At 40.5% G+C, this 20,271-nt stretch overlaps 2 protein-coding genes across 6 annotated transcripts in view; both read left to right on the top strand.

The window, feature by feature from the left end:
- FGD6 (FYVE, RhoGEF and PH domain containing 6) overlaps nucleotides 1-2,606 on the top strand; it is a 107,186-nt gene extending 104,580 nt beyond the window's left edge. The window contains exon 21 of one of the 2 annotated variants that reach the window (XM_022562397.3): nucleotides 121-2,606. In XM_022562397.3, the coding sequence (XP_022418105.1) occupies nucleotides 121-157 (37 nt within the window). In that variant the 3' untranslated portion in view covers nucleotides 158-2,606. The remainder of the gene's footprint in view (nucleotides 1-120) is intronic. The other variant, XM_022562396.3, reaches the window with a different exon arrangement.
- Nucleotides 2,607-12,862: 10,256 nt separating this feature from the next.
- Nucleotides 12,863-20,271, top strand: part of NR2C1 (nuclear receptor subfamily 2 group C member 1) — a 39,805-nt gene continuing 32,396 nt past the window's right edge. For 3 of the 4 annotated variants that reach the window (XM_089921139.1, XM_022562375.3, XM_022562376.3), the window contains exons 1-2: nucleotides 12,863-13,077; nucleotides 17,319-17,391. In XM_089921139.1, the coding sequence (XP_089777265.1) occupies nucleotides 17,338-17,391 (54 nt within the window). In that variant the 5' untranslated portion in view covers nucleotides 12,863-13,077; nucleotides 17,319-17,337. The remainder of the gene's footprint in view (nucleotides 13,078-17,318; nucleotides 17,392-20,271) is intronic. The other variant, XM_022562373.3, reaches the window with a different exon arrangement.

The following is a 20,271-nucleotide window of genomic DNA, read 5'->3' as shown; positions in this document are numbered from 1 at the left end:
ATAGGAAAGATCTTAAATATACTGTTAGAGTAATTGGATCCACAGGCACAGCTATTATCTATACTGTCGTAACATATATTGGATGATTCTATTTTAAAATCTAACAACTTTCTCTTATAGGTGGATAGAAGCATTTCAAGAAGGCACAATATTGTAGCTGTATTTGTTTCATCTCTTGTGTGATTCCAAAAGGGTGGAATTTCATTAGAATAGAGTAAATGCAGTACAAAAATTTTATATAAGTGAACACTGCCAGGATAAATCCAACCAAAATCTTCATCAAAGAAATTATTTTGTTAGGTATAAGGTAATTTTTATAAAATGTTTGTTTTTCATGTATGTTATTTATTAAAAATTTGATGTTTACTTAATGGTCAGAGTTATTTCTGAGACTCACACTGAATTCTAAAGTACCTAGCTGTTTGTGACACAGTCCATACTGTTTTCTCAGTGTGTTTTACAGTGTTACTTTGTAACATTCTCACTAGTGGTAAGTCTTTGTAAATAAAAAACACACATCAAGGAGCAAATTTCCATGCAGTGTGTGGTTTGGAAATTATGATTATAAAACAGCTGGTGAAAAAAACGCATGTCTTTGAATCAATACATTTAGATGAATTTTTGTATCTTTTAATGGAAAAACACATGACCAGTTTCTACCTCAGTAACTGTGAAATGAAATTCCAGTAAATTATCAAAAGTATTTCTACTGTTATGTACCTCTTTTGGTATGAGATAATGTTACATCATCAAGGAATTATAGCAAAGGGATAGAATCTGAATTTTCATCTAACTCAACAATGAGTAGGAAAAAGGATGTTTCCATTTGCAGGGGAGCACAAATAATCAACTCTATGGCCTTTACATTAAGTCTAATCTTTTTTTTAAAAACTACCATTTCAACACAAACATAAGTGTATTATTTCTTTAAAAAGCAAAATATGGCAAGCATTATATTACATGATGTCCTTTGCTATTGTAAGTATTCTGAGTCAATGGTGGTATTTGTATCTAAAAAGAATGTTACATTTTCTATAATATTGTGATTTTTTAAATGAACTGGAATTATCATATCAAAAAACACAAATTCAAAGCCAGTATTAGTGGAAATTGTATAGTATCATTTTTTAAAGGTTTTTTAATACCACTTTGTGTTATGTCCTCTCTGGTAATTAAAAAAGTATATTTTTCTTTAAGCAACTGTCAGCGTACCTCATTAGGAAGGGTTTATATTCCTAATTTTGGTTCACATACTGTTTAACATATGAACTACTTTATGTATAAAATTGATTAGCAGAAGTAAAATGAAATTAACACTATGATTAAAGTCATTCCTGATGTTCAAAATACACATTTATTGACTGAGCTTAAACTAAATATAAATTATCTTAAAAGGCAAGGTTATCCATAGAACATTTCATTAAAGGGCAAAATAAATTTCCCTTCTGCTTTTATATAAAGGATTTCCTAACTCAGTATTATATTTATGATTGCCAAGAGAATTACTCAGTGCCTTCTGAAGCCTTCTGAATGTTTGTTGCAGCACCAGGATATCTACTAGACCTAGAGTTGGCTGCTGCAGTCTTTTGGGTATTGCTTGCTGAGGAATCACTTTGAATCCTCTTGCAACCTCACATAAAATCCTCACATGCTATCTCCCAAATCTTTTTGTCACTGTAGGTAAATTAACACTTCTTTGCAGCTCATTAATTTTAACCAAGATAGCATGAATAAGGCTTCCATGTTAAATCCCTGCAGTTTTTAGTGTGTCCTTTTTGGAGACCAAGGTTATGCCTTATAGAGTGTTTCCTTCTATTTCACTGGGACTAGCATTTTGCAAAACAACAAGTTATTGGAGTTCCTCCCTCCTCCTCTTGAGCTCTCAACCGTCTGACTACAAGGTTTGGTTTAATCTGAATCTGAAAACTATCAACAAAGGCTATTCTGTCTTCCAACTGTTGGCTGAATCAAGAACCAGTTAAACATTTAAATACGAGAAACATTGCATAAACTTCTAGTAATTCTCCTAATTACATGTGAAACTCATGTATGATTACGCTAGCTGTTGGCTTAGCCCCATGGAGGGCTTTGAAAATTAAAAAAATATAGCGCCTTTTGAGGAAGCTATCAGATTACCAGCACCCCTCTGCCAAGATTTTTTTTTTAATTTTTGAATTGTATTTATTTTTTTATACAGCAGGTTCTTATTAGTTATCCATTTTATACATTTATATTAGTGTATATATGTCAATCCCAATCTCCCAATTCGTCACACCCCCCACCCCCACCACTTTGCCCCCTTGGTGTCCATACGTTTGTTCTCTACATCTGTGGCTCTTTTTCTGCCCTGCAAACTGGTTCATTTGTACCATTTTTCTAGGTTCCACATATATGCATTAATATACAATATTTGTTTTTTTCTTTCTGACTTACTTTACACTGTATGACAGTCTCTAGATCCATCCACGTCTCTACAAATGACCCAACTTTGTTCCTTTTTATGACTGAGTAATATTCCATTGTATATATGTACCACATCTTTTTTATCCATTCGTCTGTCGATGGGCATTTAGGTTGCTTCCATGACCTGGCTATTGTAAACAGTGCTGCAGTGAACATTGGGGTGCATATGCCTTTTTTTTTTTTTTTTTTTTTTTTTTGGTGGTACGCGGGCCTCTCACTGTCGTGACCTCTTCCATTGCGGAGCACAGGCTCCGGACGCGCAGGCTCAGTGGGCACGGCTCACGGGCCCAGCGGCCACGGCTCACGGGCCCAGCCGCTCCGCGGCACACGGGATCCTCCCGGACCGGCGCACGAACCTGTGTCCCCTGCATCTGCAGGCGGACCCTCAACCACTGCGCCACCAGGGAAGCCGCATATGCCTTTCTGAATTATAGTTTTCTCTGGGTATATGCCCAGTAGTGGGATTGCTGGGTCATATGGTAATTCTAGTTTTAGTTTTTTAAGGAACCTCCATACTGTTCTCCATAGTGGCTGTATCAATTTACATTCCCACCAAGAGTGCAAGAGGGTTCCCTTTTCTCCACACCCTCTCCAGTATTTGTTGTTTGTAGATTTTCTGATGATGCCCATTCATCAGATGTGATGTGACGTGATACCTCATTGTAGTTTTGATTTGCATGTCTCTAATAATTAGTGATGTAGAGCAGCTTTTCATGTGCTTCTTGGCCATATGTATGTCTTCTTTGGAGAAATGTCTATTTAGGTCTTCTGCCCATTTCTTGGTTGGGTTGTTTGTTCTTTTAATATTGAGCTGCATGAGCTGTTTATGTATTTTGGAGATTAATCCTTTTTCCATTGATTCGTTTGCAAATACTTTCTCCCATTCTGAGGGTTGTCTTTTCGTCTTGTTTGTAGTTTGCTTTGCGAAAGCTTTTAAGTTTCATAGGGTCCCATTTATTTATTTTTGTTTTTATTTCCATTACTCTAGGACGTGGATCAAAAAAGAGCTTGCTGTAATTTATGTCAAAGAGTGTTCTTCCTATGTTTTCCTCTAAGAGTTTTATACTTACATTTAAGTCTCTAATCCATTTTGAGTTTATTTTTGTGTATGGTGTTAGAGAGTGTTCTAATTTCATTATTTTACATGTAACTGTCCAGTTTTCCCAGCACACTTATTGAAGAGGCTGTCTTTTCTCCATTGTATATCCTTGCCTCCTTTGTCATAGTTTAGTTGACCATAGGTGCATGGGTTTATCTCTGGGCTTTCTATCCTGTTCCGTTGATCTGTATTTCTGTTTTGGTGCCAGTACCATATTGTCTTGATTACTGTAGCTTTGTAGTATAGTTTGAAGTCAGGGAGTCTGATTCCTCCAGCTCTGTTTTTTTCCTTCAGGACTGCTTTGGATATTTGGGGTCTTTTGTGTCTCCATACAAATTTTAAGATTTTTTGTTCTAGTTCTGTAAAAAATGCCATTGGTAATTTGATAGGGATTGCATTGAATCTGTAGATTGCTTTGGGTAGTATACTCATTTTCACAATGTTGATTCTTCCAATCCAAGAACATGGTATGTCTCTCCATCTGTTTATATCATCTTTAATTTCTTTCATCAGTGTCTTATAGTTTTCTGCATAAAGGTCTTGTCTCCCTAGGTAGGCTTATTCCTAGGTATTTTATCCTTTTTCTTGCAGTGGTAAGTGGGAGTGTTTCCTTAATTTCTCTCTCAGATTTTTCATCATTAGTGTATAGGAATGCAAGAGATTTCTGTGTATCCTGCAACTTTACCAAATTCATTGATTAGCTCTAGTAGTTTTCTGGTGGCATCTTTAAGATTCTCTATGTATAGTATGTCACCTGCAAGCAGTGACAGTTTTACTTCTTTTCCAATTTGTATTCCTTTTGTTTCTTTTTCTTCTCTGATTGCTCTGGCTTCCAAAACTATGTTGAATAATAGTGACGAGAGTGGACATCCTTGTCTTGTTCCTGATCTTAGAGGAAATGCTTTCAGTTTTTCACCATCGAGAATGATGTTTGCTGTGGGTTTGTCATATATGGCCTTTATTATGTTGAGGTAGGTTCCCTCTATGCCCACTTTCTGGATAGTTTTTATTATAAATGGGTGTTGAATTTTGTCAAAAGCTTTTTCTGCATCTGTTGAGATGATCCTATGGTTTTTATTCTTCAATTTGTTAATATGGTGTATCACATTGATTGATTTGTGTATACTGAAGAATCCTTGCATCCCTGGGATAAATCCCACTTGATCTTGGTGTATGATCCTTTTAATGTGTTGTTGTATTCTGTTTGCTAGTATTTTGTTGAGGATTTTTGCATCTATATTCATCAGTGATATTGGTCTGTAATTTTCTTTTGGTATCAGGGTGATGGTGGCATCATAGAATGAGTTTGGGAGTGTTCCTTCCTCTGCAATTTTTTGGAAGAGTTTGAGAAGGATGGGTGTTAACTCTTTTCTAAATGTTTGATAGAATTCAGCTGTGAAGCCATCTGGTCCTGGACTTTTGTTTGTTGGAAGATTTTTAATCAGTTTCAATTTCATTACTTGTGATTGGTCTGTTCATATATTCTATTTCTTCGTGGATCAGTCGTGGAAGGTTATACCTTTGTAAGGATTTGTCCATTTCTTCCAGGTTGTCCATTTTATTGGCATGGAGTTACTTGTAGTAGTCTCTTAGGATGCTTTGTATTTCTGCGGTGTCTGTTGTAACTTCTCCTTTTTCATTTCTAATTTTATTGATTTGAGTCCTCTCCCTCTTTTTCTTGATGAGTCTGGCTAATGGTTTATCAATTTTGTTTATCTCTCAAAGAACCAGCTTTCAGTTTTATTGATCTTTGCTATTGTTTTCTTTGTTTCTGTTTCATTTATTTCTGCTCTGATCTTTATGATTTCTTTCCTTCTGCTAACTTTGGGTTTTGCTTGTTCTTCTTTCTCTAGTTCCTTTAGGTGTAAGGTTAGATTGTTCATTTGAGATTTTTCTTGTTTCTTGAGGTTGGCTTGTATTGCTGTAAACTTCCCTCTTAGAACTGCTTTTGCTGCATCCCATAGGTTTTGGATCATCATGTTTTCATTGTCATTTGTCTCTAGGTGTTTTTTGATTTCCTCTTTGATTTCTTCAGTGATCTCTTGGTTATCTAGTAACGTATTGCTTAGGCTCCATGTGTTTGTGTTTTTTAGTTTTTTCCCTGTAATTGATTTCTAATCTCATAATGTTGTGGTGAGAAAAGATGCTTGATATGATTTCAATTTTCTTAAATTTCCTGAGGCTTGATTTGTGACCCAAGACATGATCTATCCTGGAGAATATTCCATGTGCACTTGAGAAGAAAGTGTAATCTGCTGTTTTTGGATGGAATGTCCTATAAATATCAATTAAATCTATCTGGCCTATTGTGTCATTTAAAGCTTCTGTTTCCTTATAAATTTTCTGTTTGTATGATCTGTCCATTGGTATAGTGAGGTGTTAAGGTCCCCCACTGTTATTGTGTTACTGTTGATTTCCTCTTTTATAGCTGTTAGCAGTTGCCTTATGTATCGAGGTGCTCCTATGTTGGGTGCATAAAAATTTATAATTGTTATGTCTTCTTCTTGGATTGGTCTCTTGATCATTATGTAGTGTCCTTCCTTGTCTCTTGTAACATTATTTTAAAGTCTATTTTATCTGATATGAGTATTGCTACTCCAGCTTTCTTTTGATATCCATTTGCATGGAATATCTTTTTCCATCCCCTCACTTTCATTCTGTATGTGTCCCTAGGTCTGAAGTTGGTCTCTTGTAGACAGCATATGTCCAGGTCTTGTTTTTGTATACATTCAGCGAGCCTGTGTCTTTTGGTGTGAGCATTTAATCCATTCACGTTTAAGGTAATTATCGATATGTATGTTCCTGTTACCATTTTCTGAATTGTTATGGGTTTGTTTTTGTAGGTCCTTTTCTTCTCTTGTGTTTCCCACTTAGAGAAGTTCCTTTAGCATTTGTTGTAGAGCTGGTTTGGTGGTTCTGAATTCTCTTAGCTTTTGCTTGTCTGTAAAACTTTTGATTTCTCCGTTGAATCTGAATGAGATCCTTGCCGGGTAGAGTAATCTTGGTTGTAGGTTCTTCCCTTTCATCACTTTAAATAAATCATGCCACTCCCTTCTGGCTTGTAGAGCTCCTATTAACCTTATGGGAGTTCCCTTGTATGTGTTTTTTTTTTGGCGGTACGCAGGCCTCTCACTGCTGTGGCCTCTCCCGTTGTGGAGCACAGGCTCCGGACACACGGGCCCAGTGGCCATGGCCCATGGGCCCAGCTGCTCCACAGCACGTGGGATCCTCCTGGACCGGGGCATGAACCCGTGTCCCCTGCATCGGCAGGCGGGCTCCCAACCACTGCGCCACCAGGGAAGCCCCTCCCTTGTATGTTATTTGTTGTTTTTCCCTTGTTGCTTTCAATAATTTTTCTTTGTTTTTAATTTTTGTCAATTTGATTACTATGTGTCTCGGCGTGTTTCTCCTTGGGTTTATCTTGCCTGGGACTGTCTGCACTTCCTGGACTTGGGTGGCTATTTCCTTTCCCATGTTAGGGAAGTTTTCGACTATAAGCTCTTCAAATATTTTCTTGGGTCTTTTTTTTCTCTCTCTTCTCCCTCTGGGACCCCTGTAATGCGAATGTTTTTGCATTTAATGTCGTCCCAGAGGTCTCTTAGGCTGTCTTCATTTCTTTTCATTCTCTTTCCTTTTTCTGTTCCGCAGCAGTGAATTCCACCATTCTGTCTTCCAGGTCACTTATCCTTTCTTCTGCCTCAGTTATTCTGCTATTGATTCCGCCTAGTGTATTTTTCATGTCAGTTATTGTATTGTTCATCTCTGTTTGTTCTATAATTCTTCTAGGTCTTTGTTAAACATTTCTTGCATCTTCTCGATCTTTGCCTCCATTCTTTTTTTGAGGTCCTGGATCATCTCTACTATCATTATTCTGAATTCTTTTTCTGGAAGGTTTCCTATCTTCACTTCATTTAGTTTTTCTGGGGTTTTATCTTGTTCATTCATCTGGTACATAGCCCTTTGCCTTTTCATTTTGTTTACCTTTCTGTGATTGTGGTTTTTGTTCCACAGGCTGCTGGATCGTTGTTCTTCTTGCGTCTGCTGTCTGCCCTCCGGTGAATGAGGCTATCTAAGAGGCTTGTGCAAGTTTCCTGATGTGAGGGACTGGTGGTGGGTAGAGCTGGATGTTGCTCTGGTGGGCAGAGCTCAGTAAAATTTTAATCCATTTGTCTGCTGATGGGTGGGACTGGGTTCCCTCCCTGTTGGTTGTTTGGCCTGAGGTGACCCAATGGAATCACCATTGGGTGATTTGGACTGGAGCCTACCCGGCTCTTTGGTGGACTCTGGGAGGGCTCATGCCAAGGAGTACTTCCCAGAACTTCTGCTGCCAGTGTCTTTGTCCCCACCGTGAGCCACAGCCACCCCTGCCTCTGTAGGAGACCCTCCAACACTAGCAGGTAGGTCTGGTTCCGTCTCCCCTGGGGTCACTGCTTCTTCCCCTGGGTCCCGATGAGCACACTACTTTGTGTGTGCCCTCCAAGAGTGGAGTCTCTGTTTCCCCCAGTCCTGTCGAAGTCCTGCAGTCAAATCCCACTAGCCTTCAAAGTCTGATTCTCTAGGAATTCCTCTTCCTGTTGCCGGACCCCCAGGTTGGGAAGCCTGATGTGGGGCTCAGAACCTTCACTCCAGTTGGGTGGACTTCTGTGGTATAAGTGCTCTCCAGTTTGTGAGTCACCCACATGGCAGTTATGGGATTTGATTTTATTGTGATTGCGCCCCTCCTACTGTCTCACTGTGGCTTCTGCTTTGTCTTTGGATGTGGGGTATCTTTTTTGGTGAGTTCTAGTGTCTTCCCGTCAATGATTGTTGAGCAGTTAGTTGTGATTCCAGTGCTCTCGCAAGAGGGAGTGAGCGCACGTCCTTCTACTCGCCGTCTTGAACCACTTTCCCTGCCAAGATGTTTTAAATGTGGAATAGTAACATTCCCTTTCCCCCTTATCAATCCTTCATAACTTCACTGAAGCTGATCAGTTATTTAACCTTGCTCATTCAATGTCAAATGAGAGACCTAATTATATACATTTTCTTGTAAAGCTACTTTCAAAAACCTCTCTTGATAGCTAATATTTTAGCAAAAAAAAATATTGGATGCATTCTGTAAATGAGGAGAAGGTATAAATAGCACTTAGAGGGAATTCCCTGGTGGTCCAGTGGTTAGGACTTCCCCTTCCAAAGCAGGGAGTGTGGGTTCGATCCCTGGTTGGAGAGCTAAGATCCCACATGCCTCTCGGCCAAGAAAACCAAAACATAAAACAGAAGCAATATTGTAACAAATTCAATAAAGACTTTAATAAATAAATAAATAGTACTTAGATCCCAAGAGTACTGTATTTACTACACTGATACATGTGCTTCCATCAAATCCTTTTCAAGTATCTCCTTTTATTCATAAGGAGGAGAAAAGAGCAGTTATAATGTTAAGCCCAAAAGGATGCTGAAGGAAACCTAGACAAGAGATGCCAGGTCAAGCTGGGGGAAGGCTGGCCTTCTTAGTACGTGTCTCCAACTAGTGTTCCTCCTTTATCTGTGGCAGCTGTAAATGCAGAGGACCCTCCAGAGTCTAGGAGAATGAGAAAGGTTATCTTTGGCATCATCCCACGTTTTTGAACCTCTCCCCAACCTTTTCCCCTGCTCCCTAATGTACCCAGTATCCTCCTACTGTCCTTTGCCCAAGATACTTCTTTTTTAACCAAAACCTTGATTCTTTGAGTATGTAGTAGCATTTCTTAAAATGAGGTCATCAGAGCAACCTTTGTTTAATAGAAAGCTGTATTTCTTTCTAATGAAACAACTAATTGAAGATGACAACTTTAAAGTGTAGTTTTGTTAGCCAAAGGTATGTGTTATATTTGGTTCGTAGAATATATCTGGAAATAGGGAAAGCCAGCTATTTAGTAATTTAGTTAAAATGTAAATGTTATCACAGCGTATGTTGATATGTCTCAGAGTGTGCTTTCATTGTACTCAGGTTTTGAAATTTGAGATCCATTGTAGTTAAATATTGTCACTGGAACTTCCAGAGAAATAAATCCTATTTCTCTTACTACACTGCCCACTCCTTGAAGACAGATACTATATCTCATATGTCAGTTTCTCACAAAATACCTACCCTATGTCTCTTAAGTGAAAATATTTGTTGAAGAAAGTAAGGACAGGATTCTGGTCATCTCCAAATCAGAGTCCCCAAAGTGCCCTCATTATAACTCAGATCTTAGATCTGCTCTTTCCACCATCCTGCAAGTCCATATTTGCAAGTACCTGTTGGACATCTACATCTTAAGCACTTTAAACTTTACATGCCTAAAACTCAACTCAATTTCTTTTCATTCAAATCTGTATATTTTCTTCTGCAATGGAAAAACACCATTCTAGTCTCTAGAATCTGCCTCCAAGTGTCAACGGGACCCTCTACAATTGCCTTTGTATCCTTTCTGTCTTTGTTGTCCTTCTGTTATTGCATCTGCCCTAGCTCAAGTCCTTGTTACCTCTTCCCAGTGACTGGCATAACTTTTCTTCTAATTCCAATGCCTTCTTTGCATGGTCCCATTTTAAATATTGCCAGAGCCATCTTGTAAGGCATAGTTCTAATCTAGTTTCATCCCTGCTCTTTACAACCTTCATTGACTTCCGAGTGGCTTGGTGTGGAACACTTTTCCTCAGGTATCATACACTGCAGGTAACCCCAACCCAACCTTTCTCTGTTCACATCATTTTGTTTTTCTTCATCCTTTCCCCCACCTCCATTTCTGCCTATTTATCCAAGACTTCTCTGTAACAGTTGATCCTAGGCCTTCTCTCTGTTCCTCCTTAGACCTACTGTCTCCTTCCTCTATGCTTCCGTAGCCTTTAGCTCCTAAACAGACTTTTTTATGGTGCTTATCACATCCTAGCCTTGAGACCAACAACTGTATCTTGTTCATTTGAGATTCCTCCTCAGCATCTGGCAGAGTGCCTTGCATGAAGTGGACACCCAGTATTTGGTGAGTTAAATTAATTCAAATGGATCTTTTTTTTTTTTTTTGAATGCCTCTAATACACATCATTCTGGAGCCTATGCCACTTTTAATGTTATTTTCTAATGGAAATTTTCTAGTAGGATTTTTGTTTTGTTTTAAGATAAACGTAGTAGTAAATTTTCAAAAAGCCTCAATATCAAATCCTTCTCTTTTTTGCGGGGGGGGGTTCTTTTATATGAGTTGGTCATACAGCATGTTAAGAACCATTTTTTTTTTTTTATTTTGCGGTACGCGGGCCTCTCACTGTGTGGCCTCTCCCGTTGCGGAGCACAGGCTCCGGACGCGCAGGCTCAGCGGCCATGGCTCACGGTCCCAGCCGCTCCGCGGCATGTGGGATCTTCCCGGACTGGGGCACGAACCCGTGTCCCCTGCATCGGCAGGCGGACTCTCAACGCTGCACCACCAGGGAAGCCCGAAATACTATTTTTTTAAATGACAAATTTATAGAAACACTTTTTACTTAAAATGATAATATAGTTTGTATCTTATTGTCCACATAGATATATAGATCCTTTATAAATAAAATATTAGCACTGTAAATAATGTTAATATTATATTTATACACAATAAATTTACTAAATCTACTATTGGTGTGATGATGTTTGTTTGTTTGTTTGCAGTACGCGGGCCTCTCACTGTTGTGGCCTCTCCCGTTGCGGAGCACAGGCTCCGGACGCACAGGCTCAGCGGCCATGGCTCATGGGCCCAGCCGCTCCGCGGCATGTGGGATCTTTCCGGACCGGGGCATAAACCTGTGTCCCCTGCATCGGCAGGCGGACTCTCAACCACTGCGCCACCAGGGAAGCCCGATGATGTCTTTTAAACCATAATTTTTTTTTTTGCGGTACACGGGCCTCCCAATGCCGTGGCCTCTCCCGTTGCGGAGCACAGGCTCCGGACGCACAGGCTCAGCGGCCATGGCTCACGGGCCCAGCCGCTCCGCAGCATGTGGGATCTTCCCGGACCGGGGCATAAACCTGTGTCCCCTGCACTAGCAGGCAGACTCTCAACCACTGCCCCACCAGGGAAGCCCCTAAACCATAATTTTTTATAGTTAAAAAAATTTAAAGATGAACCACACTGACCATGAACCACACATTCAAAGATGAACCACACTGACCTGTTTTCCTGAATCATAATTAGGGGAAGCTCTTTCTCACCCACAAAAGATACTCCCCAAATGGCATATTAGGCACTAAGAATAGAGGAAAGGTCTCAGATTGCCTTTTCCCATTGGACCTATAGCTTCTGTCTTTGGGACACACTTAACGATTTGATCCCAAATTTGGGTGGACGGAGGAGGGGCTGCCTTAAAACAACCAAACACACGACAAACGGTACTAAAAGGAACAGGGAGACTTCCAGAGAATGAGGCATAGAGCATATTTTTACTTGTTAGCGGTTTCTGCTTGCCCCTTTTCTTTGTCCAGCCGCCTAGTTCCAGAGGGAAATGACAGAGGAGATGTTCTCCTTACCAGTGCACTTTTGTTTTCCCTGACTTGGGTTTCTGGCCTGAATCCGTGACTGCGTTTCTAGCGCCAATCGAAACTAAAAGACATATCGAGGACCCCCTTCCCTTAACATCTAAACCACACAGTGCTTTGCACACAGGGCAGCCCTGGCTGGCACACCTCGGTGCCTCAGGAGCCACTATCAGAACGTGAAGTTCATCAACGCCTCATTTCTCAAATCTTCATTGACCATTAGGCACTGTCCTATAAGCTTGGGAATACACCGCTGAATGAAACAGACTAAAGCCAGTCTTCAGAAGCTTTCATTCTAAGTGATATTAAATTCTAGCTCCATTTAGCCCTTATGCTTATTTACTCACAAGACTTTATAAGTAAAACTTAGCCTTACTATAGAGGACTATGCCCCAGCTTGTTTTATTTAAGGTTATTTAAAATACTTTATCGGGATCTACCCAGTTTTGTTAGTCCTCTAATAAGCCGTTTAGTCCAAGCTAAGAGCCTGAAACAGAGCCCACTTCCCCACAAATTAGAAACCGAATTGTCTAAAGCTGATTGGGTTATCTATCCTGGCTCAAATCTGAACAGTCTCAAAACTTCGTTTAACGACCGCCTTTTGCAAACGGAACGCTAAGGCCACGCAGCTTCTCGAAGTCCCGCATAGGGATGCGCAGCTGCGGCAAGGCAGTCTCCCTCCCATCCGATAGGGGACAGTCGACCTCCACAGGCTGGGTTCTCTCATCCCTCTACTCGGGGAACGTCACTACCTCCTCTCGCCGCCTCTCCACTGCACTCGTGCGCAGGCGCGGACGGGAGCGCGCACCGAGGAGCTCAGGGAGGGGTCACGAACTCTGACCCCCCCCCAAATACCCAAGCCCAGAAAGTTCCCTGCCCCCATTTTTTTAACCCTCCCCCCTTCAGCTTTCTCCAACCTGTCTCTTCCCGGAGCCCCCCCCCGCCGCCCAGCAGCAGCTGCAGCGGGGCTGTCGTCTACGCCCGGCGAAGGACGTAGCTCGGCGGAGAAGCGCCGGTAAGAAGGGACGGGTGAGGAGAAAAGCGGCTGCAGCGGCGCTCGGAGCGGGGACCGTGGGGAGGGCCCTTCCTCCCAGGTGCCAACGGACGCGCCCCCAGCGTTCCCAACAGCCTGCGGCTTCGGCCGGCGGAACCCGCCCTCCGGCAGTGCCGCGGCGCGCTGCTCGGGGCGGGCTGGGAGCGCAGAGAGCGGCCGCAGCAGCGGGACCGAGTGCCCGAGGCTCCGAGAGAGGCCGAGGCCGGAGCCGGAGCTCGGCGCGGGGCCGGGAGCCCGGATAGGGGCTGGGGCGGCGGGCGCGAGAGGGAGTCCCCGAGCGGCTCGGCGCGCACTGCAGCCTCTCCCGCGGCGCCTCTGACCTTTCACCTACAGGAAAAGCTTCCGTCTCGGCGGCGCTGCCGCTTCCCCCGCCTGAGGAAGCCGCGCGCCGCCCCCGGGCCCGGGGCGCCGCTTGGGCTCGAGCGCTGGCGGGATGCTGAGAGGCCGGCCTGGCTGCGAGTGGTCGCGAGCCGAGGCCCGGCTCCCTTTCACCGCGAGCCTCTGGCTAGTACTCGTGCTTACACAGGACGGACGGAATAATGCTCTCAACTTTCACGACCGACGGGGGCGGGAGTGGCCGCTGCCTTTGGACCTGTATCTTTTGAGAAATAAAATGGAACGGCCAAGGGTCCTCAGTGTAGTGGTCATGTCCAAGCTTCCAGTAGTTCTTTTGTTAAGAAACTGTACCTCCGACTCCAGCAGATGCCGTTTTACGAATGACAAATGTTGCCAAACCTGTCTCGTAACCTTCACTAAATACGTCAGCTGTTTAAAAAAAAAAAAAAATAACTGGAAAGGAAAAGCAAAAAGACTTGAAGTTAAGCCCTTTAGGGGTTTTGTGCCTCCGGAACTTGTAAATAGGCCTTCGACTTTGGAGGGATTTTGAACAGTGACTGCTCTGCGGTTGGTTGATACACAATGTTTGATTTTAGATTTTGCTTGTGTGTCAATTTGGTAGATCTAAAGATATTTCTATTTATTCTTATTAAAAAGTGGATCGCATAAAATGTAATTTCATCATTCTTTGTAGGGACATCTCAATCTTTTTTTAGGAAATCAAAGGCAGCAGACATTCCCAAAATATCTACTGTTTGTATGTCTGCTACACAAAATATAATTCCTACTCCTGGGGAATAGAAAAGACAAAAGAAACCGCATATGATAAAGGATTAACAGTATATATAATCATGTAACTTTTAAAAGTCATATAGGACCCTCTGCACCCTCTTAAAATCTTTTATGAAGGCCATGGACTTTCGCTAGAAAAATGCACCTTCCCATAAAATTTTGCATACAGTATTAGAAGTAAACAGAAGTTTGTTCTTGAGGCCTTGTTAACAGCCTTAATATACACAATAAATGCTGTACTCATCTAGAAAGATTGGATTAAAAACAAAAAAAAATTAGAACTGAGTTTTAAAGGTGGGAAACTTAAGTGAGGGAAGAGGAGCTTGGCACTGTATATTGGGGAATAAACAACATTCCAGTTGTCCTAAACAGAGGCCCCTCTGGGACTGGTAGGAGATAAAATGAGAAGATGAGGAAGTCAGACTATAAAGGAATGCTGCTTTGTGTCTGCAGTGGCAGGCATGTTATAGGGGCTTAGTAAATACTGAAAAAATACCAGGAGAAGGGCTGAAACTTTATTCTTTGACCATTAAAGAGACATCGGTACTTCTGAAACAGGAGACTGAGGATGTGTTTCAGTTCTGTAAGCATCCTGAGATCTTGCTGTTTGTCAAAGGTGCTGACACAAAGTTGATTCTTGCCTTCTAGGAGCTTTTCATATACACAGTTTGTATATATTAAATAATCATCCAGGAAAGTCAGTTCTGGGAATAGCTGAAATTTGTTGTCTGTTTCACCCCACCAAAATATAAATTTTACAAGGGGAAGTTTGTTTTAATACTCACTGCTCAATCCCTAACATTTAGAAAAATGCCTGGCTCATAGTAAGCACTCAACAAGTACTTGTTGAATGGAAGAATATTGAATGAATTATTGGATCAATGAGTATGAACATTTTTAAGGCACTTCATAGACATTTTAAGGCACTTCATAGACATAGGCAAATTTCTTTCTAGAAATATAACAATTTATACTTACATCAACAATATGTAAAGAATGCTCATTTTTCCTCAGCTTTTTGAGTTAAATTTCGTCTTGGAAAACAAACATATTGGTCTAGTGATTCCATAGCATTCATGGTAGAGAAGCCATTAGCAAAGACATGGAAACACAAAGCAACATGGTAAATTCAAGGATACAAGTAGTGCATATGGCTAGAATGTAAGGTTTAACAAATGACACATCACGTCCATGGGCTTCCCTGGTGGCACAGTGGTTAAGAATCCACCTGCCAATTCAGGGGACACGGGTTCAAGCCCTGGTCCGGGAAGATCCCACATGCCATGGAGCAACTAAGCCCGTGCACCACAACTACTGAGCCTGCGCTCTAGAGCCTGCGAGCCACAACTACTGAGCCCATGCGCCTAGAGCCTGTGCTCTGCAACAAGAGAAGCCACTGCAGTGAGAAGCCCGTGCACCGCAAGGAAGCATAGCCCCTGCTTGACGCAACTAGAGAAAGCCCACGCACAGCAACGAAGACCCAACAGAGCCATAAATAAATAAACAAACAAACACATAAAAGGACACCTCATGTCCTATAGTTAAAGGAAAGGCTTTGAAGAATATTAAGAGCTAAAATTTTATTAAATATATATGTTAGAGCAATCTGACAGCACAATATTAAAGTAGCGTTTGGGTGAACATTAATGGACTTTGAGGTCAGGAAACTGGGAGAATGGCAGGAAGGGGACAACAATCAGTGTCAGATCATCAATGAGTAATGAAATTGGAACAGAAATGAATGAATGACAATAAAAGTCACTAAAAACTGTAGTGTAACTGGCTTAAATGAATCTCAGAGGAAGAGTTTTTCTTGTGGGAGAAAATAAGCGGCCTTGTTCAGAAGACTACAACATTAGCAGTGTCCTTGAGATCTACATACAGCACAAGCCAGGAATAGAGATGGAGTTATCCAGAAGAGATCTGTTCAGGACTCTCTTGTCTGATGGCTTGGACCCCCATGAACTGCATGGGAGGCAGCAAGACTTCTGGGAATTTCATGCCAGCAGAAATGCTGCCATCTTGGACTGAAGGGGACACAGATGGGATGAAATGAATGAAGGCTATTGGATTTCTGGGACTCTACTGGATGGGCAATAGAGCTATTCAGTTTTGAACATGTGTTATCCTTCAAGAAAAGGGAAGAATGACCCCCCCAAAGATGGGTCAGAGTTTGGGAGGGCTGCCACTGCCATCATGGACCCAGAGCACACAGACCTGGGAAGTAACTCTCTCCTTGGTTGGTTCCAGAGAGGTTGAGGGCACTACTTTTCAATCTAGTGAGAGAGAGTTGAGTAATTAATCTAAATATTGTGTATTGCTTTTAGAACAAATAATTGAAGGATTTAAGGTTTTAAAAGTAATTGAAAGAAATAATTCAGACAATTTGGCAATTAATATTAATTATAATTACAGAATATTAGTGAATTTATCATAGTATATAATATGATAAAGTCAGAAATAATTTTTGTATTCTTGACTACCTGATACAGAGAAAAAGCAAAAGCCAAAGTCAACCCATTAATCTTACTGGCTCTCAAATCCATTTGAAGACAGTTTTACTTTAAAATTCAAATTAATAGAACAATGAAGAACAATCACAAAATTCTAGAGAAATCTAGCCCTCTGAATGAATGCAGTTATTTTGTCAGCGTTTACAATATACTGCTTTAAAAGTGTGTTAAATGACTACAAGGATGTGGTTTTTTTTTACAGGTTGGGTTGCCCTTATTCAGTTAATAAACTACTCCTAATCTATATCAGGTCTGCAGCTTAGGCTTCAGTATCTTTGAAAAGTGAAATTGTTTGGTATTGAATAGTTTGGGTTTTTTTAATAGACGTTTTCAGAATTTATAAAAGCACAGTGAATAGTTTTATGATCCCTGTATAAACTTTAGCAGTCTTCAGTAATTGTCAGCACGTGGCCATTCTTGTTTTGTTTATTCCTTCTCACCCCCACCCACACAGCTGGATTATTTTGAAGCAAATCCTAACATATAATTCCATTTTTAAATTCTTCAGTAAATACGTTTTATGGGTATAATTGTAAAAAAGCATCTTTTTACTTTTGGCAGGACACTTGGCAATTAAATCATGGCAACCATAGAAGAAATTGCACATCAAATTATTGAACAACAGATGGGAGAGGTATGTCTAGTTTACTGTTCATTCACTGCTTCACCAAACTTATTTATACCAAGTGTAGTATATGCTAGGTTTTGGTGGTACAGAGATAAAAGATACCCTTGAATTTAAGTGCACTTTGATCAAGTAAATCAGAAAGAGAAAAACAAATACTGTATGCTAACATATATATATGGAATCTAAAAAAAAAAAAAAATGGTTCTGAAGAACCTAGGGACAGGACAGGAACAAAGAGGCAGACGTAGAGAATGGACTTGACATGGAGAGGGGGAAGGGTAAGCTGTGATGAAGTGAGAGAGTGACATTGACATATATACACTACCAAATGTAAAATAGATAGCTGGTGGGAAGCAGCCGCATAGCACAGGGAGATCAGCTCTGTGCTTTGTGGCCACCTAGAGGGGTGGGATAGGGAGGGTGGGAGGGAGACGCAAGAGGGAGGGGATATGGGGATATCTATATGTATAGCTGATTCACTTTGTTATACAGAAACTAACACAGCAAGGTAAAGCAATTATACTCCAATAAAGATGTTAAAAAAGAAACTAAAAATAAAAAGTTCGCTTTGATCTAGTGAGAGACAGTTGAATAATTGGACAATCATAATAGGATATGGTAAGTGCTGTGATAATTCTATAGGGTGTTATGGGAGCACAGAAGAAAAACAACTAATGAAGAGTTGTGGTAGAGTGAGGATCTAGCCAGGGAATGTTTCTGACAGGTGTGGAATCTGAGGTTTAATAGACCAGTAGAAGGACATCCATGTCAATAGATAGGTCTTCATTTTTTATAAAAGTTATGTCCTAGTAAGAGGTACCATAATCTAAAGGTTTTCAAAGTATCATCTCTCTTTCAGAGAGTCAGCAAGGTCAAAACCATTCTCATAATAATACTAAAATGTTACAGTATTTGCCTTTTCACTATCATTCTCTCACAAGTATATGGTGCAATTTTCCAGAGGCTGCATGTCATGTGATATTGTATGATGAAATATGTCAACATTTAAAAGGTGTACATAACTCACTGAACCAGTGTTTCCCAAATGACCAATGCACGATGTTACACAATCACTCACGAGTAAAGGATTCACATTGCCGGATAGATTTTAATATATAGTTTCTGATTCCACATTGCAACTAACCTCTAAAAAAGCTATCACTTGTCAAGTTTTGGTGTCATATTAAAGAACAGTTTACACAGTTTGAAGAAACAGTTAAGATATTCTTCCCTCTTTTACCTAGTAAATGGAAGGCTTGATTTTCTTCATATATTTTAACCAAAACAACATATTGCAGCAGATTGAATGCCCAGGTAGGTATGAAAATCCAGCTTCTATTAAGCCAGATATTAAAGCAGTTTGCAAAAATGTAAATCAGTGCCACTCTTCCCATTGATTTTTCTTTTGTTTGGAAAATCATTTATTTTTCATTAAGTATGTTACTTATGTTAACATTTAATGGGTTGTTTTATTTATTTTTTAAATAAATTTATTTTATTATTTATTTTTGGCTGCATTGGGTCGGTCTTCGTTGTTGCATGCGGACTTTCTCTAGTTGCAGGAAGCAGGGCTACTCTTCATTGTGGTGTGCGTGCTTCTCTTTGCAGTGGCTTCTCTTGTTGCGGAGCACGGGCTCTAGGTGTGCGGGCTCCAGTAGTTGTGGCTCACGGGCTCTAGAGCACAGGCTCAGTAGTTGTGGCACACGAGCTTAGTTGCTCTGCGGCATGTGGGATCTTCCCAGACCAGGGCTCGAACCCGTGTCCCCTGCATTGGCAGCCGGATTCTTAACCACTGAGCCACCAGGGAAGTCCCTGGGTTATTTTTAAATGAATTAATAAATATTAAAAATATTTTTCTATTTGAATTTCTAATACGGTAAATATCAATAGATACAACCTACATAAACAGAAGTTCTTTGGGCTCTCAGTGACTTTTCTTTTTTTTTTTTTTGGTGTGTAAAGGGGTCCTGAGACCTGAGAACTATTTCCATAATCTATTTTTTTTTTCCATAATCTATTTACTGGTCCTTATTGAAGGCCATTTGGATTGCTTCAGTTTCTAACTATAATTATTATGCTGCAGTAAACATACTTTTACCCATCTAAGCAAAGGGTTTCAACCCAATAACAGTTGGACCCTGCATGTACCTGATGCTGGTCTCTTAAATAACTGTGAGCCATTAGATTTTTATTCAGTTTACAATGGATATTTCTCATAGAAATATTCTAAAATAAAATTTACAACAACATAAACTTTACATGATAAAATTATAGATGAACTGATTCAAAGTCACATCTTATAGTTATTGAAAATTGCAGAAATTGTGAGAGAGGAAGATGGAGACTAGACTTGGTAGAAATAACCTATGCAAAATAAAATTGACAACAGTTAAAACTGCAGCCAGAAAAACAGGATATGGTAGAAATAATGGTCGACAAAGGAAACTCAAATTGGCAGCAGCCATAATCAATACCGTCTGCTCTAGACAGTAACTAATTAGTGATTCAGAACTTTGCTGTAAATTTTGCATAGAAAATAGTCTTGATGAAAATAATTTCAGAGAAATAGAAAAAAGTTGGAAACAAATCAGCTTTGCCATTTTAAAATTGAATCAAGGAATTTAATTGGCTTAATGAGTTTATTCTGTAAAATATTTGCCTAGCAACAACAAAAACCGTCAGTGCTAGGCTGTTCTTTTTGTTCATGAACTTGCTCTTCCCCAGGCTACTCCATCTCAGTAGATGGCAATTCTGTCCTCCCAGTTGGTCAGGCCAAAATTTTATAGTCATCCTCGATTCTTCTTTCCTCATATTCCACTTCCAATCCATCAACATATCTTGTCAGCTCTCCCTTATAAAATATCCCAGATTTAATCATTTTTCACC

Source organism: Delphinapterus leucas, chromosome 11 (genome assembly GCF_059928025.1).
Source record: "Delphinapterus leucas isolate spDelLeu-1000000601 "Yukka" chromosome 11, BTC_Dleu_Yukka2, whole genome shotgun sequence".
Taxonomy (NCBI): domain Eukaryota; kingdom Metazoa; phylum Chordata; class Mammalia; order Artiodactyla; family Monodontidae; genus Delphinapterus; species Delphinapterus leucas.
This window is presented reverse-complemented; position numbering and strand designations above follow the sequence as displayed.